This window comes from Fonsecaea pedrosoi (assembly GCF_000835455.1).
Source record: "Fonsecaea pedrosoi CBS 271.37 unplaced genomic scaffold supercont1.8, whole genome shotgun sequence".
In the NCBI taxonomy this organism is placed as follows: Eukaryota; Fungi; Ascomycota; class Eurotiomycetes; order Chaetothyriales; family Herpotrichiellaceae; genus Fonsecaea; species Fonsecaea pedrosoi.
The window spans coordinates 917,985-943,237 of NW_013550608.1; the positions used below are offsets into that span (position 1 = coordinate 917,985).

At 52.7% G+C, this 25,253-nt stretch overlaps 7 protein-coding genes across 7 annotated transcripts; 4 read left to right on the top strand and 3 right to left on the bottom strand.

The window, feature by feature from the left end:
* Nucleotides 1-175: 175 nt before the first annotated feature.
* On the bottom strand, nucleotides 176-1,579 carry Z517_11649 (uncharacterized protein; the record flags this gene model as incomplete). Its single annotated transcript, XM_013423233.1, has 6 exons — nucleotides 176-948; nucleotides 1,004-1,171; nucleotides 1,225-1,311; nucleotides 1,368-1,377; nucleotides 1,432-1,499; nucleotides 1,561-1,579. The coding sequence occupies 6 exons, from the start codon at nucleotides 1,577-1,579 to the stop codon at nucleotides 176-178; spliced, it is 1,125 nt and encodes a 374-aa protein (XP_013278687.1).
* A 672-nt stretch (nucleotides 1,580-2,251) lies between these two features.
* Nucleotides 2,252-2,647, top strand: Z517_11650 (uncharacterized protein; the record flags this gene model as incomplete). Its single annotated transcript, XM_013423234.1, has 1 exon — nucleotides 2,252-2,647. One exon carries the CDS (start codon nucleotides 2,252-2,254, stop codon nucleotides 2,645-2,647), a length of 396 nt encoding a protein of 131 aa, XP_013278688.1.
* A 42-nt stretch (nucleotides 2,648-2,689) lies between these two features.
* Z517_11651 (uncharacterized protein) lies at nucleotides 2,690-3,172 on the top strand (the record flags this gene model as incomplete). Its single annotated transcript, XM_013423235.1, has 1 exon — nucleotides 2,690-3,172. The coding sequence occupies one exon, from the start codon at nucleotides 2,690-2,692 to the stop codon at nucleotides 3,170-3,172; it is 483 nt and encodes a 160-aa protein (XP_013278689.1).
* A 1,570-nt stretch (nucleotides 3,173-4,742) lies between these two features.
* On the top strand, nucleotides 4,743-5,021 carry Z517_11652 (uncharacterized protein; the record flags this gene model as incomplete). Its single annotated transcript, XM_013423236.1, has 1 exon — nucleotides 4,743-5,021. The coding sequence occupies one exon, from the start codon at nucleotides 4,743-4,745 to the stop codon at nucleotides 5,019-5,021; it is 279 nt and encodes a 92-aa protein (XP_013278690.1).
* A 1,841-nt stretch (nucleotides 5,022-6,862) lies between these two features.
* On the top strand, nucleotides 6,863-7,248 carry Z517_11653 (uncharacterized protein; the record flags this gene model as incomplete). Its single annotated transcript, XM_013423237.1, has 2 exons — nucleotides 6,863-7,065; nucleotides 7,125-7,248. The coding sequence occupies 2 exons, from the start codon at nucleotides 6,863-6,865 to the stop codon at nucleotides 7,246-7,248; spliced, it is 327 nt and encodes a 108-aa protein (XP_013278691.1).
* Nucleotides 7,249-13,582: 6,334 nt separating this feature from the next.
* Z517_11654 (uncharacterized protein) lies at nucleotides 13,583-14,860 on the bottom strand (the record flags this gene model as incomplete). Its single annotated transcript, XM_013423238.1, has 1 exon — nucleotides 13,583-14,860. The coding sequence occupies one exon, from the start codon at nucleotides 14,858-14,860 to the stop codon at nucleotides 13,583-13,585; it is 1,278 nt and encodes a 425-aa protein (XP_013278692.1).
* Nucleotides 14,861-22,874: 8,014 nt separating this feature from the next.
* On the bottom strand, nucleotides 22,875-24,395 carry Z517_11655 (uncharacterized protein; the record flags this gene model as incomplete). The annotated part of the gene is made up of 1 exon (XM_013423239.1): nucleotides 22,875-24,395. The coding sequence occupies one exon, from the start codon at nucleotides 24,393-24,395 to the stop codon at nucleotides 22,875-22,877; it is 1,521 nt and encodes a 506-aa protein (XP_013278693.1).
* Between the last annotated feature and the right edge of the window lie 858 nt (nucleotides 24,396-25,253).

Below are 25,253 nucleotides of genomic sequence, written 5' to 3' on the forward strand. Positions count from 1 at the left end.
CACCAGGAGAGAGCCACGCCTGCCGACGATGATGATGCTTCAAAAAATTGTGATGCCTCAAAAACTCTGCAGTGTCCGCGCACGTCCCGAGCCATGCTTTGTCCTTTTTCAATCGCGAAACGATCCAGTACCAAGCCACACCCACCCACACACCCTGGGTATCTATGACGACGCTTCAGCTGGTAAAGAACTTCTTGTAGCTCTCTTTCTCCTTCTTGATGCTGTCGGCAAGAGTCTTCTTCGCCCTGGCCAGCTCAGTCTTGATCGCCGCGTCCTCGGGCGCTAGCTTCGCCGCCTGCTCGTAATCCTTGAGTGCTTCCTCCAAGTCCTTCAGCGCCACCCGCGCCTGTGCACGTCGGAAGTACACTTTGGCCTTGTCCGTGTCCTTGGCGTCTTTGGGAATAGAATCAATGGCAAATCCGGCCCACTTCTGGGCTTCCTCGTAGCGCTTGGCCTTGTTGGCGAGAAGGGCAGAGTTGCTGTGCAGAGTGAACCTCAGGGCATCCATGTTGCTCTGGAGATCCTTGGGGTCGTTGTCGTTGGCTGCCGGGTACTCGTTGAGGTATCTGAGGGCCTTTTGATACTTCTCAATCCCTGTTCCGATGTCTCCAGCTTTGAATGCCTTGTTCCCAAATTCCTTGAGATCCAATGCGATTTTGTAGTATTCCTCTCCCTTCAAGCCTTCGCCCTGGTCGTCTGGATAGTCCTCGTATGGGTCGCCGGTTGGATCCGCCACTTTCTGAGTTGCTTTATCATAGGCCTCACCTTCGAGCTGACCACAATCCTCCACCACCACATCACCACCCACAGGCTTATCTGACTGCAAGGGAAGATTTTCAATGGTTCGTACGATGTTCTTGCCGTTGATAACCTCTCCGAACACAACGTGCTTGCCGTCCAGGTGGGGCGTGGGCACAGTGGTGATGAAGAACTGCGAACCGTTGGTACCTGAACAAATTAGCGGGAGACTCGAGGAAGCGTATTCCTGTGTTGATGGTCTTACCGGGACCTGAGTTGGCCATAGACAGGAGGAAAGGGCGGTCATGCTTCAGGTCGAAATTCTCATCCTCGAACTTTTCGCCGTAAATCGACTCGCCTCCAGTTCCGTTGAACCTTGTAAAGTCACCGCCCTGGATCATGAACGCCTTGATGACTCTGTGAAAGATTGACCCTAGTCCGTACACTTAGCCTTGAGCCCGTCCAACAATGTTGAGTGTATTGTACCTTTGTAGTGTAGCGGTTTGCCTTGTTGTCCCATGCCTTTTTCACCGGTACACAGAGCCCGGAAATTCTCTGCCGTTTTCGGTACCACTGAACGAGATCTTAGCGGAAGAGAGCGATCTAGCGGGGAGGACAGTAACTCATACCATCATTATACTGTCAATGGCGGTCAGTCCACACGCTTCTCACGCCGGGATTTGCGACACTTACAAGCTCAAACACTATCCGACCTTGTTTCCTTCCGCCAATTGTGATGTCGAAGTAGACCCGAGGTCGTCCTGCACAATGAGAAGGTCGGTCAGACTATGGCTATACGCATGAGAGGGTGGTAAGGCTCACCACTTTTTGCTTGCGCCATGTTGTGAGGAGCGAGAATGAGAACGATTTAAGCCGATGAGGTGTTACTAGATCCGAGAAACCGATGAGTATCACTAGGGGAGAAGTCGAGCAAGGAGTAGGAATGCACGGTGAGAGCCGCAGGCTCTTGAGTCGCACAAAAAACTTCTTGAATCTTCTCTGCTATTCACTGCGCTTGCGGCGGTCGGAGGCTCAGCCAATGGGGGGGCACTGGTGCCTGAGGGGCTCTTTTTGATTTGGCGGGGAAGAGACTAGTTAAGGCCCATTGCTGACAAGGCAGGTCCTCCGAAGTGGCCCCTAGGTTGACCGCCGTGACCGCCTAGTTAAACAAAGCCTTGCAGATCCAGAGCCTTGGTGGCTGGTGGCACCTAAGCACCGAGTGCCTTCCCGCAATTGTCCCCGGCTCTGATTCCTAGTTTCCTGTTTACTTCGCCGACATTCAGTTGTCCTTTCCTCAATTCAACTGCACCTGCATCACTGCGTGATGGCTCTATCTGCAAGTACCTCTGAGGTAGGATGTGGCCATATGTCTTGGTCCTCCCATCATTCTCGTCTGCCATCCAACTTCATTCACCACATCTTAGGCTACAGCACATCTTAGCTCGAACATTATCCATTTCCTTGTTGTTTGTAATATTTCCAGTATTCTGCTCCAGCATTACTGTTGTTCGCAATGGCATCTTCTCATGCCTCTTCCCACTCACAATCCTCCACCCAGCCTTCGACTCCTTCAACTCTGGAATTACCCCCCGAGACGATGGGTTCGGAGCCTGTCCTGGTCAAAGAGGGCAATTCTTGGGTGCTCTATGTCACCGACAAGGCACCAAACCCCGACTCTATTCCTGATCTTCAATGGGACCAGTGTTCGACCATCATTGTGCGAATCAATCCATTGCCAGACACACCTCCAGGAGCCGAATACCCCATGATAGACTTCAACCACGCCCCAATTAGCTTGGCAAACCTGGTCGAGCGAGTTGGACAAATCTCTGCCCTGATGAGGAGCAAGCTGCAGGATGATATCAACGCAGGCCAGAAGACAGTTCAAGTCGTTTTTGGGGAATGTTAGATCCGTTCTCGCGCAGGCAAGAATGTATACGTGGCTGCACCCATGTGGCGTCTCCGCGACCTCGCCGAAATGATGGCAACCTTCCACTGGATTGAACCCGAATCGACTCACAATACTGCCGGCCTGGCCACTCAGGCGAGACTGCTGACCCCGCCCTTTATCCTACCCCAGGTCTGCGTCTCCTGCCTGGATCGTGACAACCCGAGCGAGCGCAACCCTCCACACGAGGAAATGGTTTGGTCCCGATGCCACGCAGTGCTCCAAGATTCGTACAAGAATGGATCACTCGCACTGCTATTTCCTGGAGCGACTGGAGTGTGGAATTTTCTCGGAACTCATCTAATGAAGTATGCATACGTTGTCAAAGACTTGGGCGAGGCTCGTGCGGGAGAGTCATCGGTCATTCCAGCTTCTTCGGGCGAATTGAAGCTCTCTGATGATGTGATCCGCAATGGGATGAAGGAGATTCAGCCAGATCCAGAGGAACAGCTTTACAACGAGGAACATGGCTGGACCCTTTCTTGAAAGGTATCATGATCATTAGGCCGGCGCATTAGATCGGCCATTTTCACGTGATTGGGACTTCTGGTAGGCACTGCTGGGAACACGGTCGTTGAAGGATTAGTTATACAGAAGTCATGCTGCTATTGGAGGAATAGGGGCAAAGTCAGTTGGTCAATTAGACAGATTTCGCTATCAGCCTTATCGAAGTCACTGCTTCTGGCTCAGATTCTATCAAGCTTCTCATTTTCAAGTATCTTGCCCAGTCCGCATCTACAGGAGCTCATCAAGTGTTTGATGCTGATTATCTTCGGCTTCCCTCCCCATCACGCCGTATCCGACACTTTCAGAATGACGCGATCTTCCGGGCCCTTCCGTCTCTTATTGTGCTTCCTGGAGCTTGTTGACTGCGATCCCTACCGAAGTTAAGGCAATCCCTGCCAACTAAAGCTGCACTTGGTCAACCTTGGTTAGCGACTCGGAGCTGAAAAGGCGGGGAGACCCTTGAAGAAGAGGTGGTGAGGCTGGACAAAGGGACTAGAACGAGTGGCCTGAGGGTTACCGAGTACACCTCAGCCAGCCAGTCAGCCAGCTTGGACCACGGACTGTATTCCGTTGAACCATTGTAAGTGGCCCGGCGGCCTGTTGCGAGCGAAAAGGGTCATGGTCAGGTGGGCTTTTGAAGAGCAGTTTGGCAAGTAAACACAGGAAGAAAAAGGTGATCACGAAACGAAACGAACATCAGCCCCGCCTTCCTCAGCTCATGCATGTGTGTCACAGGCATTTCATCGTTCCATACGAGGCTTTCTGCCCACCCCCCTGGCGTGCGTGCCCGTGGCTGCCTGTCTCTCCAGTGAGTGAGCGAGTGAGCGAGTCTCAGCTACAGATTCGGCAGTGGGCACGGGCGTGGGTGTTGGCTGCTCAATGCGTACGAGCAGGACTTCCTCGCGTGAGTGGCCCCGAGGACAAGAACATGACAAGCGAGCGAGTGAACGATCGGACGATGTTTTGTTGAACCAGCCAGCCAGCCCACCGCATCTTCAGCAGTGCACAGGCCTCCCGTTTCCCGGCATGATGAGCATGAGCATGAACTCAAGATGCATGTCGAGACCTTGGCGCACATTGCGCAAGTATCCTCGTCGTTTCGAGCTGGAGATCGAACCACACTTGTCCGGACGTCAGCGCCCCAGTCGGTGCTTGCCTTTGCAGCTCAAAGTCCATACCGACGTGTCTGAATGGCCGTTTTCTCTCAAGGGGCCCCTTGGCCTGTTGACGAGCTGTGCATTCTGGACGAATCGAGGACCGCGAGCTCTCAGCTGGAGGGACTCGGTATACAGCCCACTCGTCGTTTCTCACGGTGCTTGGACTCATCAGCTGAGCCTGATTGACCTGAGAGAAGTCTATAAAAGGTGGGAACTGACCCAGTCTTTTCTTTCTCAACTTCTTCCCAACCCTGTTCCTTATTGAAGCCCTTTACCTCGCGTGACCCATTGTTCCCAAGCATCCCTCGACTCTCGGCAGACTCAGACCCAGTCCACGACCACGACCACAACAGCAGCAGCAGCAGCAGTGACAACGCGATACAAGATCCAAGATGGTCCGCCTCCGCCTCACCAACAACCAGACTGGTCACGGGGTCAACGCCGAGATCCCGCTGCTCAACCACCAACAACCCATCCGGGAGTTCTACCCGCTCGACTCGAGCGGCAAGTTCCTCATCAACGCTGCCGAGCTGACGGCCGATTTCCAGGGCGTCGAGGTCGTCGTCAACGCCGGCGGCCAGTCGGTCGTGCTCACCACCAACCAGAACTCGAAGCAGTTCAACGGCCTGGTCGACGCGGCCAACGGGAGTATTTTGGCCAGGAAAGCCTGATTTTGTGGGAGAGGATCACTGATCGATGAGAGGAGAGGGGATCTGAAAAGGGGGAAGGCGGAAGAGAGGGCACGTAGGTAATATCATAACGAAAAGAGATGGTGATATGTTTGTGGGGAAGTGAGAGCTGAAAAGCAACATGGTCGTACCGAGTACTTTTGAGAAAGATTCCTCGAGTGATGAGGATGGATGGACAGGGATTTTTGAGGAGAGATGAAGAGACGGAGAGAGAGAGGTTCGGAGTGCTGTTACGGGACTTGCAACTTATCACTCATTTCTCTTCTGCTGTCCGACAGGCAAGAAAATACCCTGTCTACCTACCTATTTCCTACATCCCCCTCTCTCCATCTCTTTCTTCGACTTACATGTCCCTTCGTGTTCAAGTCTATTCCCATTCCATTCCCATCGTGATAGACCTCTTTACCTTCCGGTACAAGTACTGACCATACTGATCCTGCCTTGCCCGATCCTTCAACCCTCTCACTGCCTCAGTCCCTGTTGCTTGATTTGGCTTATTTGCTTTCATTTTTGAGGGACATTGGTAGTGAGGACGTGTCGCTTAATGATGGTCCGCACACACATACACACACAGAGAGAGAGAGCGAGAGAGAGAGGCATTCACTTGCATTGTGCCGGTGTACTAGACTGCCAATCATGGTAAGGCAGTACTTCTTCTAGACTCGGTCTGCTTCCTGCCTTCAGGTCTCTTGGCCTCTTCTTTCCTGCTTGCCTAGCAGCCTGACCCTCGCGTGCCTGTCCAACTGTACTGCAAACCCCAAAGGCGCCGCAGAGTGGCACCCTCAGCTTTCTCCAAACCTGTGTGGCTTGATTACTCTGGACTGGACTGGACTGGACTGGACTGGACTGATCTAGATTGGGCTGGTCTAGGCTGGTCTGACTTAGCCTGGCGAGGCTGGTTGTGCACAGACGTGACGGGACTGTGCACCGCAGGACGGTTGCACGGGCACGGACATGCAAGAGTAACATGGAGGAAACATGTACATGTACACGCGCAAATACATCAGTGTGGGCGTGGGAGTGGTGATGATGATTCAAGGCAAGGCAGAATACCGCCAGTGCATACCAACATAGACCAAAAAAGCGGGCAGAGCTCTCAGCCTCGCCTCCAAGACCTTGTCCGTGCATGTTTGAAGAGAGCGAGGTTCCTTGCTCGAAGGGACTTTTGCGGGAAGTGGACGGAGCGGAGGGTCCTTGCCTTTTTGTCGCCTCGCGTTGCCCCAGAGGTCGATGCATACCTTCCACGGACCAATCACTTACAGACCACTGACCCGGTTCTTACGGCCTGTGCTGGGCCGGGATGGGATGGGCTGGATTGGGCCAGACTAAGTCAGTCCTCCGTGGCCCAGGCATCTGCTGAGTTTTTTCTTTTCAGTCGAGTGAAGAGGCAATGCGGTTGCAAGAAGCGAACAAGACCTGGACCGGTCACTGTCACTGTGCAAGGTGCAAGTGCACGCGCTGTGGTACGGGTGCTGGTATGTGGCTGGCCAGAGGATGTTGGGCGGGGAGTAGCCAGGATGGTAATGATGCTGACGACGACGAGGATCATGATGGGGATCAGAACCGGCCAGGAAAGGAAAGACGTGGATGGCGTACCACAACATGACCTCTCCAACCCGACCGGTGAGGTTGGTTCATCTGCACTGGCACTGTCGCTGGTGGGTGGACATGGCGATATCTCGCACGACATGAGGCTGAGAGCCGTCCATCCGTCTTGAAACCCTGACAAGAACCCGCCGAGGCCCATGTCGTTACACAACACAAGGTTGGTGGCCCATCCCCGGTCCAGACTTCAAGGATAGGGCAAGTACATACCAGACATGATGACCCTGCGTCTTGTGGATCCACTTTCTGAGTTCCACGAGGAGGTGGAGAAGGAGTCGGACGACGACGATGACGACGACCTGATCCGTGCCACCTGCCCCTTTGATACCGGTCTGGGTCTGGAGCTGGGGCTCTTATTGCATTTCATGCACGACCTTCCCCAGATTGGAGGAGGGTTGGTTCGTCAAACGCACGCAGGGATGTATGTAACAGAACGCACAACGCAGAAAGAGGTTGGGGAGTAACACGACCACAACATAGAAGTGCAGGACCTCAAGGAGACAGAGAGGCTGGGGAGTATCACGGCATGCACAGAGGGGACCCTGCTGCTGCTGGTATCCAGCTGAAACTCGGATTCGCCGTTCTCGTCCCCCTTTTTGTGTGACAATCCTCATGCCGCGCAGCAGCAGAAGCAGCAGAAACAGCGACAGCAACAACAGAACCAGAACCAGAAACACAAGGTCTGAATGCAGGCAATAAGGAAAAAGTTAGTAGATTGTGTGTAGGTCGCCCTGCAGGATGCAGGGGGAACACGGGGTGGTCAATTGATGAATAGCGGTAACAGTAGTAGTAGGAAAGTGACACTGCTGCAGACAATTCTCCCTTGGTTACTTTCCTTTTGGCCTGTGACGGTGGAATATATGTCACCAGCCACCCCGTTTGAAAGGAAGAGCAGTTTCAGTTGCAGTTGGACTTGCAGTTGTGGTCGGATTTCAAAGTTGCGAGGAGTTCCAAGAGCCCGTTCAACCTCGTGGTTTCGTTGCAGCAGTGGCTAGCATACTGAGTGTCCGTATGTGCCTAGTCGGTCCCGACCTGAACTTGCACTTGCACGCTGTTGTTGATGGGACATGAGTTCCTCAGACCACATTCAGACAACACAGAAACCACCCCCCATTTGCACTCGGACTGAATCTGAATGGGACAGCGGTGGGATTCTTGAACCACTGATTGAAACACCAATGTCTCGACTCGACAGGATAGAGAGATACTGGAACACCAGACATGGCCACGCAGGCCAGTCAGAAAGATGGCTTCCAGCCTCACATTGTTCCACTTGAAGCACTTGCATAGGGGTATCGACGGCCTAGGTGGCGATAGAGAGACACAAGGCCCAGAGGTGATGCTCATGTGTGATGCACTTACCGTACATCTCTGTTACCCCGACTCGAGTCGTACATACATAGCATAGACCATGCCTCTAGGGGAAGAGGATGAACATCGTCCTACCTTCCGCCTGCCTGCCTGTCATTCTCCTGTCAATCAGAAACCGTCAGTCATCGAATGTCAACATGTCAGACGAAACCCAGATTCAAAAGCCTTTGTGACAGAGGAGAAGCGCTTTGCATGTCAGAGAGAGAGTGAGTTTGTGAGTGACAACCCGAGGTAAGCGAGCACGAGACGTCGAATCCCTCGATAGGCAGAGTCATTGCCGCCATGGACCCAGCCACATCACCTCCGCATCATCAAGTCAAAATCTGTGTAGGGTACGACTAGGCGAGTAGGCGAGTATGCGCTTCGATCAATCTCTTGAGCTGGCTTGCTGGCTGACCGGACGGGGGACATTGTGTGTGTGAGAAGTGTAAGCCGCAGATTTTGCCATAAGTGAGCCTTGAGGTCACCCCCCCCCCCCCTTTTCTTTTACGCTGGATCCTGTAAGATTTTGAGATCCGGATCCATAACCATAACCATATCCAAATCCAAATTCACCATTGCCGCGAAATAGGTACCAGCTAATCAACAGTGCTGTTTCCCGAAACCCAAAAGAAGGCCCAGAGACAAAAAGAGACAAAAGACGTTAATTAGCTGGCGCTTAGCGACAATGTACCTACGCACTCGATACGAGGCAGGTAGGCGGGCGGATGCTGTAGATCCTATCGCTGCCCTTTTTTACCTTTCCACTTTCTCCCAAATCTCGAGGGGCGTATCCTAAGTCATCACAGGAAAAGTACATAACGAACTCAGCCTGCGAGTACGAGTACGAGTACGACTAACTTGCGAGCTGAGTGAGTAGTCAGCAAAGTCAGTCAATCAGTCAATCAGTCTACTAGGCAAGCAGGCAAAGTACATGGGGTATAATTAATTATCCTGTATACCACTTTCGGCAACGCCTGATCCTGATATCACTTCGCTTAGTAGGCAGGTAGGTAGGTATACCCACACCAATACTGCGTGGCGAGTCCTTGGATGGAAAAGAATCACTGTGGCGCAGGGGGGTGAATACGACATACCTATCTTGTGCCTACCATGAATGCGGAAATGGCAGAGCGCTTGTGCCGAATATTAGCTATGTACCTAAGTATACGAATAACTCAGGCAGGACGAGATGGTGTGTGAATGAGACATATTCACCCACACCCACATACGGAGTATACATAGCGAGAAACAGGACACAGTGATTGCTAGGTACTACTACCATGTAGGTGAGCAGTGGCACAGTGGTGATGGTGGTGATGGCAGTCGTTATTCTGACCTCAGCCAGCCTGGTGTTGAAGGATCGTCGTCTACATATCTATGTACTAGTAGGTACATGTACCTACCGAGATGCGTCGCTCCCTTCCTAGTAAGGGTGCTACGTTGGCTGGGAGGCAACGCAGGGTATACACCCAACTCGGTACTGGTACTGGTACTGGGTACTGCCAAATCCAAAGGATCCTTCGGAACATTACATGTAGGTACTTGTGCGTGCCTGTACCTGTCTGGAGCCGCCCGCCTCACCCGCTTTTTGCCCCTTTTTGCCCCCCTTCCCCCCCTTTTCCTACTGCGTACCTACCTTCTTACCTGCCTGCGTGCGATCGCCTACACTACTTGATGGGTGAAGTGGGTGAATGACAGAAGGATGGATGGACGGTAAGTACGTTGTGGATACACAGATGCGGCGTGGTGCGGGTGAGATTCCTTCCCACCCCTTCCCACACCTGCGCGTCCCTACGAGGGCGAGTAGCTACTGGGTACCTCGTACACACGACGGGTTCCTACATACTTGGTCTGTACTACCACTAATACTCCTCTTTGAAGGTCCCGTCCGTCAGCATATAGTTTAGCAGTATACTTTGCCCCCCCCTCCCACCTCCAAGAAGAAAAATTTGGTTATCTGTATATACTCCACTTGCTTACTGCCCTTGGGTGGTTCCTCGCTCCCACATTCCCTCAGATTTTAGAGGGATTGTTTCAGATGGATTTCAGGTGAATGGATTTTGTGGATTTCTAGGCGGGCACGTTTAGGTGTGGGACGTTAGAGCCGGTCGTTGTGGGTTGCCATGTGGATGCAATGGCAGTACAATTGTCGTCGCAGAACGTACGGAGTAGAAGCGGTCATCCATCATCCATCAAACTATCAACAATCAACATCAACCAGATCCATGGTGGAGAAAAAAACCAAGAAAAATACTGGGTAAGAAAAGAGAGGAGAAAATTCAAAGGGGGAAGGGAATATGTGGGTAGGAAGGTGAATACTCGTAGGAAGTAGGATCAATGCTACCAAACACCAAGTACCAAGTCAAGTAGGTACCTAGTAGGTATCAACAGGGGGAGTACTCGGTCGGTAGAGCGAGATACTGTCCTTGCTGCGAGTAGATGTTGTTGGGACGATTCGAATCCTTGTACCGAGTATTGGGGGCCTAGGGCCAGGGAATCAGGGGAATGCCCACCCACCCTGGCGCCTAGACAACCGTACAAGGTACAGGCGAGCAGGGTGGCAGGGTACAAATCCTCGCCTATCGATAAGCGTATCGATAGCGATAGCGATAGGCAAGGAGGGACAAGACATGCATGCACGCGAGGGGTAGACAATACCGATTACAACCTACAAAGGCCCGCGTTCTACATACAGGTACTGTAGACACTCGGTCAGCCATGACTGATTTCTTAATTTCTGTTTCAACAACAGACAGCCTCCATTCATTCATCCATTGTCCCTTTCGGTCTATGACCATTGACCTTTTGTCCTCGTGTTCGGCGAGACAATTCATGTCTCCGATGCAGGAAGTAAGAATTCGGAAAGCAACTTGGTGGAGATGAAAGCGCCCGATCCCTACACGCCCTCAGCGACCCCTGAAAGACTGAAGACGAACGAAACCCGCCCACACACAATAGCTAAGGAAATGCTGAAAAGGGGAGCAGGCACGCCCAGCTTGGCCGAAAGCCATGCAGCCGTGCCGCCAGCAGCCATGCAATGTATGCTTTGGTGGCGCTGTTCTTCGGCCTTCCCGCTTCCACACCTACCAAAGCAATCGAGGCAATGGTCAGATCAGCCGCCTCAGAGCTTAACTGCGCTGACGAGTTAGCTACAAAGTACCTCGTATACGCACACGTAGAACTGTGTGTGCCCTGTTGACAGCGTCCTCAAGTGGCATCATCAACCAACTCTGTAAGCGAAGGGGCTCAGCCCTATTCTCCACATGGCCTCTTGAAGCCTCTTTCGCTCCAACCAGGCATGGCGATTACCCGAAGCTCTCTCCTCGTCTTCCCTCTTCCGTCTCGGTCCCGAATGGGGAGTCTGAAACTTCCCATCGACTCCTGGAACGACTTGGCTGCATGCGAGGGAGAGGCTAGGCCAGAACTCGCTCCAATAGACGCATTCCTGGCCCAATTCAGTAAAGTCATCGCCCGGGAGGCACACGGCACAAAACGACGCAAACCACGTGGATGGGGGCGGAGTCGATTCCTCACCCACGGAATACCAAATAGTCATTAAGGTCGGCCGCGTTCTTGCTCGGGTTGGTAGTAAGCTTCAAACCACGAGGAAGAGGTCGGAATAATGCTGACCTGACGAATGACACTGGCCAGCAAGAGAGCGAGAGAGGGTGTGTGTCGTAACCCCAGAGTTGCGTGTTCTTGTGTCTTGGTAAAGGACTTGGTGAGTCGCCTGACCAGTCTAACATCCTGCTCTTAACGTCATTATTTACCCTCGTCCTTCCCCAAAAAGTCACGCCTGTCATCGAGTGATCTCTCTAGTGATCTGAGGGATTTTGCGGAGGGGGGATGGGTAAAGGTCTTCGTCACACGAGCCGATTTTCCAAGAGGGAGGCCTTGAGCCCTGATTACGCCTCTCAATCGCAAGTGGACAAGCTCGACGATAGGTCGGATGGGATGGGCGCAATGAGTCTTCGATGCGAATCGCCCTTCTCACCAATGTCAGTTGCAGGATGCAAATCACTTCCTCGTTGGATATACGAAGGATTCTTCTAGCACAGAGAGAGAGGATGGCTACCTGCTGTGACTGGACCACAAGGAGACTTTCTCCAGCGGTTGTTGCCCCGCGATCCGCCGCCCTTGACACACGTTTGACAAGCACCCTTTTTGGTAGTAGACTTGGTAGAGATTTCCATGACCTTCCTTCCTTTCCTTGACCGGCTTCGGGCAGTGGCAGCCCAGAACAGACAAGGAGAAAGGATCCGTGCCACCCCCGCTCCCGATTTGCTGTCGCTGTTGCTGTGTTGTGCTTGGTACTTCGTAAGATCAGTTATACCTCTTTTGGCTTTCTTTTACAAGCTTTGGACATGGTGAGGTTGATGATGATGGTAGCAATAGAGTAAAAATGATTTCACCCAGCCCAGCCGGGGCAGGATTGAACGAGAGGAGGCGAGAGTTTGGCGACGACATTGCCACACCACAACCGGATAGAAAGGAAGCACGCAAAGTGAGGGATGATGAGGGAACCAAGCAAGCGAGCAAGCGAGGAGTTGCTAGCCCTAACCAGCATCTCGTCGAGGAAGGGAAAAAAAAATTCCTCAACTTCCTGCCTTACTCGTATTGCAGCCCTGGTGTGCTCCTCATCCATCCCGTCCCAAGTAGTAGTGATTCTTCAAAGCCAATAGAGGGTCACAACTACTCACTCCTCGTACCACTTATTGCATTATCGACCATCACGTCGTCTCCCACACCTCTCATCCCCCACCCCCCTTTTGTTGCGTTTCGGACTGGTTAGAGGTCAGCCGCAGAAGACTAGACACAAATCTCGGGGCCAGTGTCATTCTGTAAAGCAAACCATCGGGCCAGTAACGAATGCATCTCCCAACTCTGCCGACTTCCTCATCCTCGTTCCCCCTCCAAAGCGTACCGCGAGCCGCGCAATGTAAGCACTTACGCCACGACAAGACCAGGGGTGGAATAGAGACAAGTATTACAAAGAAATCCATATTTGGAAGAATCATGAAATCGTTCTTTTCAGTCCAATAGATGATTTTTTGCTCATTTCTGCTACTTAAGAAAAGTGGGCGGGATATACACGCCGCCCCCCCTTTTTCCAGAGCATATTCGCACCTCTCACATATCGAGTACGAGACATGTAAGCTTGACCCATAATTCGATAGATAAACCTGCGTCTTCCAGAGACCGGTGGTGAGATAGTGAGATGGTAAGATCGAGAGACATTTCCATGCTTGTTCTCAGAATAACATACAGCCACGTTGGGGGTATCATCACACATGTAGGATAACATTCCAATCACCAAAAAAAATCAGACAAAGTCATTCTGGAGACATTTGCCACAAAAACATGATCGATCCAACTCAGCACTTGAGGGATCATGATAGAAGGTTAAAATTCTTTCCGAGACGGAGAAAAGGAGCCTCGACTGGAGGGACTTTTTTCTGTGTTCGTGGAGAAATTAACGCCGTAGAAAACTCCCCATTTTCTTCCGTGTATTCCATAAACCTGTGCCATGAGCGTGTCGTAGCCTTTTCCCGAAAGAGAATATAAAGAGGTCGTGATACATTTTTTTAAACAAACGAAAAGCGAGGACCCTTTTCGAGGGCGCGGACATCTTCCCAAACGCTGTTCAGGGTCTCCACAAGAGGCTCTGGTAGAGGACCTTGCTCGAGGATATCCATGTTTTCTTTCAGTTGGGAAAGCTTGGAGGCGCCGACAATGACAGCGTCACCGTACTCGGCGCCGAGCTGAGAATGCCACGTCGTCCATCGGAGAGCGGCCGCGTGGCCACTGATGCCGAATTTTTTGGCTTGTTGGCGGACAATTTCGGCCGCTGCGAAAAGGGGATCCTGGAAGTAATCCCCAGCGTATTTGGCGCCCAGAGGCGAGGCGATGTTCCACCGGCTGTTCTTATCCCTCGTCGAGGCCCGTGAAACCTTGTTGGAGAAAAATCCACAAGCTGAGGGACTGTAGGCGTAAAATGCAATGTTGTGTTCGCGCAGGACAGCAAACAATCGCTCTTCGCCCCCTCGGCAGATGGGATTGTACTGTCCTTGATAGACCGAGGGCTTGACGAAGCCGTTCTCCTCGCAAATGCGAACAATCTCCTCGATTTCCTCAACAGAATAATTCGACAGTCCGAAGCGTTCAAATTTGCCTTCGTGGTAAGCCTTGTCCATGGCCTCACAGGTCTCCTTGAATGGAGTTGCTCGGTCGGGGGCATGTAGATACATGATGTCTACGGCGTCGGTGTTCAGAGCCTCCAAAGATCTGTCAATGCTCAAAGCAATGTTCTTGGCTCGGTGTGACCCGGGCATGAAACTCGACACTTTGGTCGACACATTGGCCCACTTCGAGAGTCGGAGTGCTTCCTCGCCCAACAGCTTCTCGCAAGTTCCACCCCGACCAACAGGGTATGCTCGAGCGGTGTCGATGTCTGCGTAGCCTCTTGAGCGGAAGAGGTTGACAAACTTTGTGGCATCCTCGACCGTGGTAATTTTGGCCAGTGGTGACAAGTTGGAGCCCACCGACGCGGTCCCCAGGACTACTCTCAAGGGAGGTTTGCAGGGTATCGCAGGTACGAGCGGCATAGGCAGGCTCTCTGTGTTGTCGAATGTGCTTGCGCGTGAACGGGCGGTTGGTGTAACAGTCAGGTCTGTAGCGTCGGTATCTTCTGATAGTCTTGAGCTGAATGAATATGCGGAGCGCGACGAAGACGCTGAGTTGGGATAGTCGAGAGATGTTCTTTTCCAATGTGTGCTCAGGTTTGCCATATTTAATTGAGGAAGGTCCTCCAGCCTCGATCTGAGGGCTGCGGCCATTGAGCCCATATGTCTGTCTTGTGACATGGTGGGGGATTGAGGGTAGTCGTAGTCTGCCATACCCGCGGAGGGTGAGCGAGGAAAGAGTATAAAGGGATTCGAGGAAGGTAAGTCAGTGGTTTCGAGTGTAGTCGAAAATAAATCACTCTCGAGGAACACAGTCAGCTGTGGTGAGGTGGTGGAGGTATAGTAGTAGTAGTCGTGGTGGTGTGGACTGTGCTAATCAGCAAGGAGTGGACAAAAGGCTTTTTGTGTTAAGTCTTTGTCAACACAGTACAATGTATTCCGCTCTAGGGCAGATCACAGTAAAGTAATGGACACAGGTGTAGGTGTGTGTGTGTGTGTGTGTGGTATAAGAAAGTCGTGGGTAGGGGACGTGGAGGGCGGTAGATGGTATATCTAGGTTGGGCGACCTGAAACGGAGGAGTTTGCCGACAGGGTCATCCCATTTGGGGCTTGATGGGCAGGATCCCAGGGTCGCCACAATTGTTTGCGCGGCCTGGGGCCCATGGCCTGTCTGTGCAGACAAGATGTGGCCTGTGGCGAGCCCCGGCCAAGTCTCGAGCATTCCTCTCTTCTCCCCCTCTGGGCTGCTCCGTGTCACCTGGAACCGTTGGCTGGCTGCGTCAACTTTTGGGGGACCGGCACCCACAGTCGCCGTGGTTCCACCCTGTGTGCGTCGTGACCCTGGTCAGCTGTTGTTCCATCCCTGCCCCCTGGTCCAGAGTACAAACTTTCCAAATGCTCGGCTCAAAGTGAAAAAAAAAAGCCCCCCTTGTTGATGCATCGACGCCTACCCCGTCAAGCCGCAGCTGGACTATGCCTGGTCATGGTCTAGTCCCTTCCTTCCCACCCAGCGCCAAAGAACACCTTTCGCCGAGTCACGGCTCTTCCACGTCGCATGCTTCAACAGACTGACGGTAGCAAGTCTCCTCAGCCCAGTCAGCCGCTGTCCCTTTTTCCCTCGTACATGCTGATTCGGTCAGCGAACTCAGCACCTATCACACTATCCGCTCAGCGAACCTGGCTGGTGACTCGTCCCCCTCTCCTACGCGTAAACCGCAGCTGCGCAGCCCCCGCCCTGGGACATTTGTTGCGCCAGACCTGAGCGAAAAAGCGTCATACCTGGTCAAAGCGGTTCAAATGACAGAGAAAGGCTGGTGGAGGCGCTGTTCTCGGTCCTTGGCTCTCCCTCGTGGCCTTCAGAAGGGCTCTAGGGGTCCCCGATCGGCACCTTCGATCAGCAACTCGATCAGCATTCGATCAGCAACCACTGCGCATACTCCCGAGGGATGCTCTGTCGGGTGCAGCTCGTCTCTAAACACAGGGAGTCCATCCGAGGCTCGTGTTTTGTCACTCACTTGCTGATTACGGCAACCCTGGTGTTTGGATCTTTCAAGGGACCGAGTACAGCACCTCAAATGTCATCACAGGCGTCTTCTCTATTCAATGGATGATTGTAAAGACCAAATTGATTGCGTCAGTGAGGGCAGAAAGAGATTAGCGGCTGTTAGACGCGATTGGCAAGCCGGGTAACAGCCCTCCGTACGTTCTACTCGTACGAGCATAATCCGGGGGACATTCGGTGACAGGCATCACCCAATCTGCCACGGGCCTTGCTCTCCAGGTTACGGAGCGTTATCCATCTAAGGTTCTCTTTTTCCGGTATACTACCATAACAAGAAGCAAAACAAACGGAGAATGTAACTTGCTGGACTTCCGTAGATACTTGCACTAGAGATACCTACGGAGTAATTGCCCGACTTCTGTTCCAGAACTGGGAAGAGTGAACCCACGTTCTCGAGAATGTCGTCGAGTAGTTTTCGAGGAAGTGAAACGAGTACCAAGTTAGATCTGTTGATCGTCCAGGTCCTCCAATATGCTGGAAAACAAGGTACATAGTGAGTAGTCTTGAGAGCGGAGTCTGTGATTGGCTGCTTCAGATTTGACCAGTCCCCAGATTAAGGTTTCTAGTGTCGGTATGTCGGTGGTTGTCTTCACCGGCCTCCGACTTGCCGACTTCAGGTTTTTTCCTGGTCGAGCGCAAACTGCGTCTTTGCCACCACCATCACCATCACCACCACCAGCCAACCTCACTCTTCTCTGTTGTTGTGGCCTGGCTTGTTTGTCTAATCCACGGCCCAACCTCCTCTTGTGTTTACCAATAGCCCATTTACTGAGTCATTCTGTGCGGAATATCTCTTCTCGGTTGATTAGGACAACCCCGCCACCACCAGGCTCATGAATAATGATGTGTCTTGTGGCTTCTCTCTGCCTTGGCTGTCACTGGACTTTCCGGTACCTTGATGCCGAGGCGTACGATTTGTCCCGGAGTTAGCAGCAGTATTTGCGGATTTTTGTTGCTGGTGAACTGTCGCAAGTCTGTGGCGCACATCGAGGTCAACCCGATGACTCGCTCTGACAGAGTTTGCAGCGCCTCCCAATAGCTACCTACGAGCACCTCGTACACAGGTACACGCACGCGTCCAACAGGACCATCGATATGCCTGGGACGACGGACTATCTCAAGCTCGACAATCCGAGTATGGAAGGACAGAAACACCACTACCCACGTCATCAGCCCACGGGCTATGCGGATGTGTCCTCACTCAAGTCTGCAGCAGAATAGCGCTCCGTAGCTTTGCTTCTACCTGTTTCTCCTCGATTTGCACGCTGCCCAAATTTTCTCAGGTCATGCGCAGTCTGCAGGTACTCACTCTCGCCCTGTGACGATGTTCTACGGCGATGACGACGACTACCAAGACTGACGAACAAGCCCTGGACGAATAGTCTACGAGGTACATTCGGTACCCTCTTCCAGTGGCATCCCCCGCCTTCCTTTGGCGCAATATTAGGGCTCGCCTACGGCGGCAGTTGATAAACAACAGATTGGCGTCGGCGAAACGGCGAAAAGGCGCCGTCTCGAAACAAAGCGTGATGGAGAACAACACGCCTTAGCGCAGCCACAGGTTCCGCTCGTGGCGTCCAGAAATTCTGGGGAAGCCTGCTCTCCGAGACCAAGCACAATTTCGGCCTATGCCAGGATACCCCCGTGTTATATCTCGGGCAAATTGCCAGCTCCTGTTAATCATCGGTTTTGCCAAAGTATCCTGGTCTTTGTCCCTTACAAAAGTGATCGCCTGTCCCAGATCACTTTGCTTTAAGAAATTTGATGGCTGGATTTATTGAAAAGCTATAAGCCAATGCCATGCTCTGCAGAGCCAACGTCGGCGAGACATTCATTGTCCGACCGAGCCATCAGGCTCTGCAACTCGGAGCATTGCGCGGCCAACACGAAGTCCCCAAATACTCGTATTCCACGAGTATCTTGATCTTACCCACGGAGATTCGACGGACGATGGGAGCATGTGTACCAGATCGAGTGTATTGGCCACAATCCCTGTGGTCTACTCGTGTTCTGTGGCGTAGTAACCTGCCACCTGTCCTGCAGCGCCTGCAGCCAGTGGCATTCAGCGAGATCTTGAGCCAGCAGCCAGTAAAGTGGATTCGATGTCGCGGCCACGGGCAGTGGCAGCCATCTGTCTCGAAAGATCTCCAGAGACGATTCAGACGCATCTAACTACGAGTACCTGGTGCTAGCCATGCAGACTGGCTAGCTGCTTGACGTTCTAAAACCCGGCTGGTCCTGAAGATGTAATAGATTGACGCGTTGCGGCCAGTAACGGAACGATGCGTTGCGTTGCACCACTACCACCACCACCTCCAGTGCCAGCCTCGGTATCGGCCATGTCGTGCTGCTGCAACATCAATCCAACACTGGAGAGGACATGGCCATGTAATAACCCGGGAGTTACATATCTTCACGCATATGGGGAGCAACCGGGAGGGCAATCATAATCGCCCTGCAGCAACCCGAAGCAGATATCATGGTGTTACTCAGGGCCGGCCCATTGCCCACGACATGGCTGGTCTGATCAGCTGTAGTATTCTTTTGTAGGATACGACGACATGGTGTTTCCCATACTGCTCGAGGCAGTGGATATGGCTCCTCCCAACCAAGGATGAAGCAACATCAAACCTGCATCTGCCGAATGGGCGCCGTTTCACATATCCAGCATTCTTCCATCGTCCCGTTCATCATGCACTACTTGTGGGGCATCTTTCCTACTCCTACAGAAGGTGTTGATACCACAGTACTCCATACTGCACGTCTGCTGCAGAAGCGATGCATTCCACATTCCACATTTTGTCTGTGCAAGTCCAGACATGCATGCCGGAAAAACAGCGAGCACATCATTTCCTCTATCTCTCCTTAGCCATGGTCTGTGCTGGTGTGGTGGAATCCTTCCGAAGCTCTGGTAGCCCTTTAGCACCGCCAAATGGCGCATCTTTTAACGCTCGGGCAGCCCGGATGGATGCTCTAGGTCAATGAGGGTTGATCGATCCCATCAAGAGCAGGTCCGCTAAACGTCTTTGATCATTCAATGACGTGCCGTTGCTGTTGATTTCATTGCGCTGGTCATCGATCGCGTCACACAAACGATCATGGTACAAGCCCAGGCGCCGTTCACCTGGACCCGACTGCTTGATCTTCAGAAGCTTCCAGGGAGCCCTGGGGAGCCCAATACCCCTCATGATGAGCCGGCTTTTGGCCCGTTCAGGGTCTAGCACGATAGAGGATAGAATGCCAGACTGGGCAGTTGACATCAGCGACAACTTTCTTCTGCCAACATTTACAACCAACTCGGTACTGGTACCAGTGCTTCTCACACGTGCCTTGCCACCTCGACAAAGCCTGTTGAAAGTCCAGTGCTTCCGAGCTTATCTCTAAACATCTCCTGACTTTGTGGGCGACAGGATGAACGTGCAACCACCTCCCACGTGTATCGGGTTTTTGGCTATCAAAGGCTATCTCTACGTGTTGATTGCATGCCCGTCTTCGGCTGGTCACTCATCATGCAGCCATTCGGATCTCATCACCAATGGAACATAACACTTCTTTCGGCCCCCTACAATGGTAACATGCAGCAAGCGGTAGCTTTACGCGAGCAGACGGCGATATATTTCAGCCCCTTTCTCTACAAAGGTGGCTCTCAACAGGCCATGAAATGTCCTATCTAGAAGGGTATCAAGCCTCGATGCAAGCTGCGATACCATCCTTGCGCTGCCCATGCTGCTGCAGGCTGTTTGTTCTAAGTGCTTACGACCTACCTTTCCACCTGTCGACGTGCTCCTTCAAGGCTGCTGCAGCGAACGTGGACAGACAGGAATGTTTGGATGGCGCCTCCATTCGTTTTGCCATGTCGGGACAAGATGCCACCTTCTTGTATCGGACGATGGAGCTATCCGCCACCATGTCGCCGACGCTGACAATCGGGATCCTTGATCGACCCAGAACGGTCTCGGAGATGGTGTCGCCGGCCTGCCTGTTTCCGCTTCAGACTGGATGGCTGGAGACGCACCCTATTCAATTACATGGGGGCGTAGATTTGGGGGGAGGGGGGGGGGGGGGGGATTCCCATGTCTCTCGGACTTTTTCTTCACACGCAAGTCCGGATTGATTTGTCGACCAACACGACCTCCAAAGAGGCGACGGACGAGGTGAGTGAGAATTCTAAATCCACCAACACGCAGGCAGGCTTTGGCGCCAGCATTATGGCAGTTTGCTCCTCTTCGGATGATTTATGACAAGGCCCAGGTGGGTTGGCACGGTTGGCTGGGGAATGAGCACCATCTTTCTTTTTCTCGTTTCTCGTTTCTCGTCAGATTTTCCACGTGCTGCTCTTATCGGTGGTTCTTGTCTCTCCTTATCAGCCTGGGGGCCTTGTTCCTTCTTCCTTCTTTGGGATTCATTCCTCTGTCGGTTCCTTATTGATGCTTGGCAGGTTTGTTGGCCCGGAACATGTTTGATTCCTTTCCCCCGGATTTGCAGGTTCTAGGGTTCCAGGTTCCAGGCTCCAGGGGGGTAAGAGGGGGGAAGAACCCATTCCTATTTCTGTTCCTGTGTTTGTACCAAGTCTACCGAGGAATGGTTTCAGAATCATTCCTTCACACCCCAAATACAGACAGAAAGCGAGCCGGCCCCTTCCCCCTTCCCCCCTCCACTGCCAGACCCGGGCATGGACAGTCCAAGCCGTGCTAAAAGGGAGGGGGCTAGAGACATTTCTCACTGCTGCACGCGCTCGGTTAACAACAACAATGGTCCTCAGTAGGTAGGTAGGTAGGTAGGCGCCATCATTGGGGTCGGTAGGAGGGTGGGTAAGTACTCGTGAGTACTAAGTAGCGAGTAGGTACCTCGTAAGGAGTTGCCATACTCGTATATGCACCTCACCCACCACCCTCTACTCACTAAGTAGGTACTCACATCTTACTACCCACGAGCAGGAGTCCCGCTCGGGTAGTTAGTCGTAGGGCCTTCCATCCTCCCCGTCCCGAGCCTTCCCTTGCCTGTTTCCTCTGAGTAGGACCGGCCAAACGGGCGCTTCGGAATCCGATGTGATTATGATTGTGTTTGTGGCTGCTTATAGTACTCGCGAGAAATGGCCCTTGTCCCTTGTCCCTTTGCATCGTTATGCTTTTTTGCGCCGTTCCCCTCCCCCTTCCTACTCGGATTCACTAGCTAGGTAGGTACGAGGTAGTCCTCTCCTACGATGGTACCTCCACGATGGTGACAGGCTGGAGGACCTTGATTAGACCACACGTACCGAGCCTCACGAGTCCAGACATTTTGCATCTTCATCACATTGGTGGCAGGGGGTGGATAGACCCAGTCGGTGACTCGGAACCCGTACCGAGGACTTGGTTTTTTCAAGTTGTTCAATGTTAGTATGTACATAAACTCCATTGTTTCCCCGCCCACTATTTACAGTATATACCAAGTACATACATACGTATATACTTACTGACGGTGTTTCCAAAAATGTCCTCGATACTCAGATACCGAGGATTATCCAAGGTGTGTGTGTGTCTCTCTCTCTCTCTCTACCTTACCTAGACAAACTTGGGACCCTGTATCTCGGGCCCGACCTTGGATCCTGGAATCATGCATGAAGCATTCACCCCCCGCCCAAACGCGGCCGATTTGAGTGAGGCATGGAATGGACAGGGGTAAATACATACATGCTGTGAATACGTAGTTAAACAAACATGGTCGCGTCCCAAACCCCACGACTCTACCTTTAGAAGAGGAGTGGAAGTTGAAGTTGAAGTTGAGCGAGACAGGGAGGAGTCGGGGAAGGTGGATGAATGAGGATGATAATATCAACAAAATGTCACATATTAATATCAGCATCTCGGCCACATACTTGTCCTTCACCTTCTCCTTCATTCCGTCCAGCCCATGTACCACCACGACACTACCGACTACACAGTACCTGTGTTAATAAGGTAAGTACAAATCGAGTCTAAATGCATAGTAGATATTGGTAGGTAGAGAACTCATCCAAACCGGGCCAGGAACGAGTCCACTAGAATGCGCTCCCGTCACATCCCATCCCATCACTGCTCACCCACACCCTCACCGAGTGACTGCCTGACTGACTGACTGCACGAAGGACTGAATGACTGAATGATTGACCAACAGACAGACAGACAGTGACCGAAAAGACTCGTCTTTGCCCCCAGAATCTCCTTTCCATGTGCATTCATTACATACCTAGATAATGCCTAGATGCGCCGTCTACCTGCCTCCCTCTCCAGCTTCATGCCCCCCCTTTTTGCCCTTGTTTTTTGGCCTTTGCGAACTCGACGTGCCGTCGATCTATTTTGGAGGTAGAAGTAAGTCAAACCGTTCTGAGTATCCCTTGTCAGTGGGTAGATTCCCGAAAGAATACCCCTGTGAATTCCCCATTTCTCTCCATCTCCATCTCCTGATATCCCATCGCCGAGCACGTATGTATCTTCAACTCGAGACATTGGCGCGCGGCCAAGGCAATGACGACGACGATGATGTCCAGCGACCACCAGATCTCAGAAATGCTCCGATTCTCCTCCTCGGTTCTAACTCGCTTCCCGTCTAATCTCTCGAAGCCCCTAGGCAATGGTGACGGTGACATCGCTCTCTTCTCCTTCTCCTTCTCTTTCACGGCGTCTCCGCGTTCGCCTGAACAATCTGTTCCAGCTCGGCGACTCTTCTCAACAACGCCGCCTCCGTCTTCATAGCTGCGGCCTTATCCTCAAGAAGTTTCCCGATGCGGTCCACAAAGGCAGCCTTCTCGCCGCGCAGGATCCGGACGGTGTTGGTGAGGGCGTCGATTCTGTCGTCACGGCCGCCACCCACTTCGGACGAGCTCGCCGGCGCATTTAGTCCAGACTGTCGGCGGGAAAATCCCTCCACGGCACTCTGAAAGGAGCCGTCTCGAACGGCGCGCAGGATCTCGACGCCGAACTCGCCGTCTTCTTCTGTGCCTGTGCCGGTGCCGTGTGCAAGACCGTCTTTTCGCGCTGCGGCAGCTGCGTCGAGACGTTTGAAGGCGTCCGAGACGTGTTCGCCAATGGCTTTCGCTTTGGCATTCGGCGGCGGCACTGGCGATCTTGCTGGGGGATCCTCTTGAGAGCTCGTTGACTCGACTGAGGAACTCTTCGTGAGGTCTGTGCTGTGCTGATGTGGTTGAGGATTCGGCTGCAACTGCGGTTGACGACCTGAGGCGTCGTTTTCTCCCTCTTCGCCTTTTATGCGTGACTTGTGTGGACCGCCGTTGTTACCTACACGGCCAGCCGCTGCCCCATGTGGATGCTGTGTTGCCATACTCATGTGGGCCATCATCGCGATGCCCACTTCTTCCTTTCGTCGAAGCAGAGCCTCTGAAACTCCGCTTGCCTCTGCTGACGACGCAGACGAAGATATGGCTCGTCCCTGTGGAGTTTTTGAGCCAGTCCGCGCAATCGCCGGAATTGCAGATGGCAACGGCGCAGCAGGGAATGGGCTGACCGTTCTCGATTCAAGCTGGCTTCCGTGCTTCTGGGTAGCTCGGACACGCCACAAACGGGGGTTCTTCACCCTTCTCTCCCCGACGATATGGAGATCGTCATCGCTACCACTGTCGTCCTGACCATCATTTGCCCGCAGCTCTTGTTTTTTGGCCTTATCATCAACATGTTTCCGCTTCGCTCCGTTCAACCCGCTCGTCTCTCCGCCAGCCATCTGCCCACCTCTTACTTCAGCCGGGCCATCACCTCGAGGGACATCTCTGACTTTCCCAACCGCAGCCTGTTCAGCTTGAGGCGAGTCGCAAAAAAACTTGATTTTCTCAGACCTCGACGGCAACCGGCCCAACATGTCGTGCGCAGACATGGTAGCTGCGCACTTTGGGCATCCCCTGTCGGGAACACACTCCAGGTACACGGCCTCCACGATGCCCTTGATGATATCTTCTGGGGGCGGGACCGTGTCATGACGCATCACCACATAAGGACACACGGTATCCGGACCCCAAAACTCTGATGGATCGTTTTTCGAAGCAGGATTACTTCTCGCGACAGCTTCGTGCCATTTGCACCGGACCAGGCCGGCTGCTACGACCGGCTGACTAGGCCAAGTGAGGATGCTGCGCAGCTCGTGTACGTTGTGGGCGGGGCAGTTGAGGATATTAAAAAGGCACATATTGTGAAAGATTCGTGGCGAGTCGAGTCGCACCTTTGCTTTTGGAACGGGATCTGGATGGGTCACTGGAGAACTAGAGTAAGTACCGTCCGACGACCTTGGAAGGTAACTTGGCAATGTCAGTCTCGTTCACGTATTGCCAATCGCTCGTTGGGATGTGTCCGATTTGAGGTTACCGTTTTAAACGCCAGAAAGAGCGCAGATCAGAGCCAAAAGGCCATTCAGTGGCGAAGGAGCACTCAGCCTGCGGACCGCAGGCAAGTGGGAGACTCTGAGAAGGAAAGCTATTATCACTGACCAGAGATGGTAGCATCTAATGTCTGTCCTGTGAAATCAGTGGCCCAGATCAGTGGCTCTTTGACGACGACGAGGGCAAGGGCGATCTTGGTTGAAGAGTGATAAAGGCTGTGCAGGCAGGCTTCCACCAGATTCCAAGAAGGTGAAATGGACAGCACCGAGGCAGGTCACTGCGTGTGAAGCGGGGTTCGGTGCATGGTTTTGGGTCTGAAACCTGGCCAGGCAGGGATTGAGGTGGGCGGCTAAAGAGGCAGGGACGGAGACAAAAGGCCAGGAAGGACTTACCAAAGAAACGACGACGGTAGAGCAGACGGCTGTTGCATCCAAGTGCCCTCGCATGTGCTTTGCCAAAGTGAGGTAACCCTGCTGCTGATACTCAGTTGAGTGAGAAGATAGGAAAGACCCTTACATGGAGCGGTCGCACTGACTTGCAAAGATGAAACTGAATATGAGGATGAGGATGCAGGAAGATGATGGGCAAGAGAGGGCAAGGTGGTGAGACTAAATATCAAAACCAACGAGTGAACGACCGCGAATGAGCCGACGCCGAAGCATTTGGCG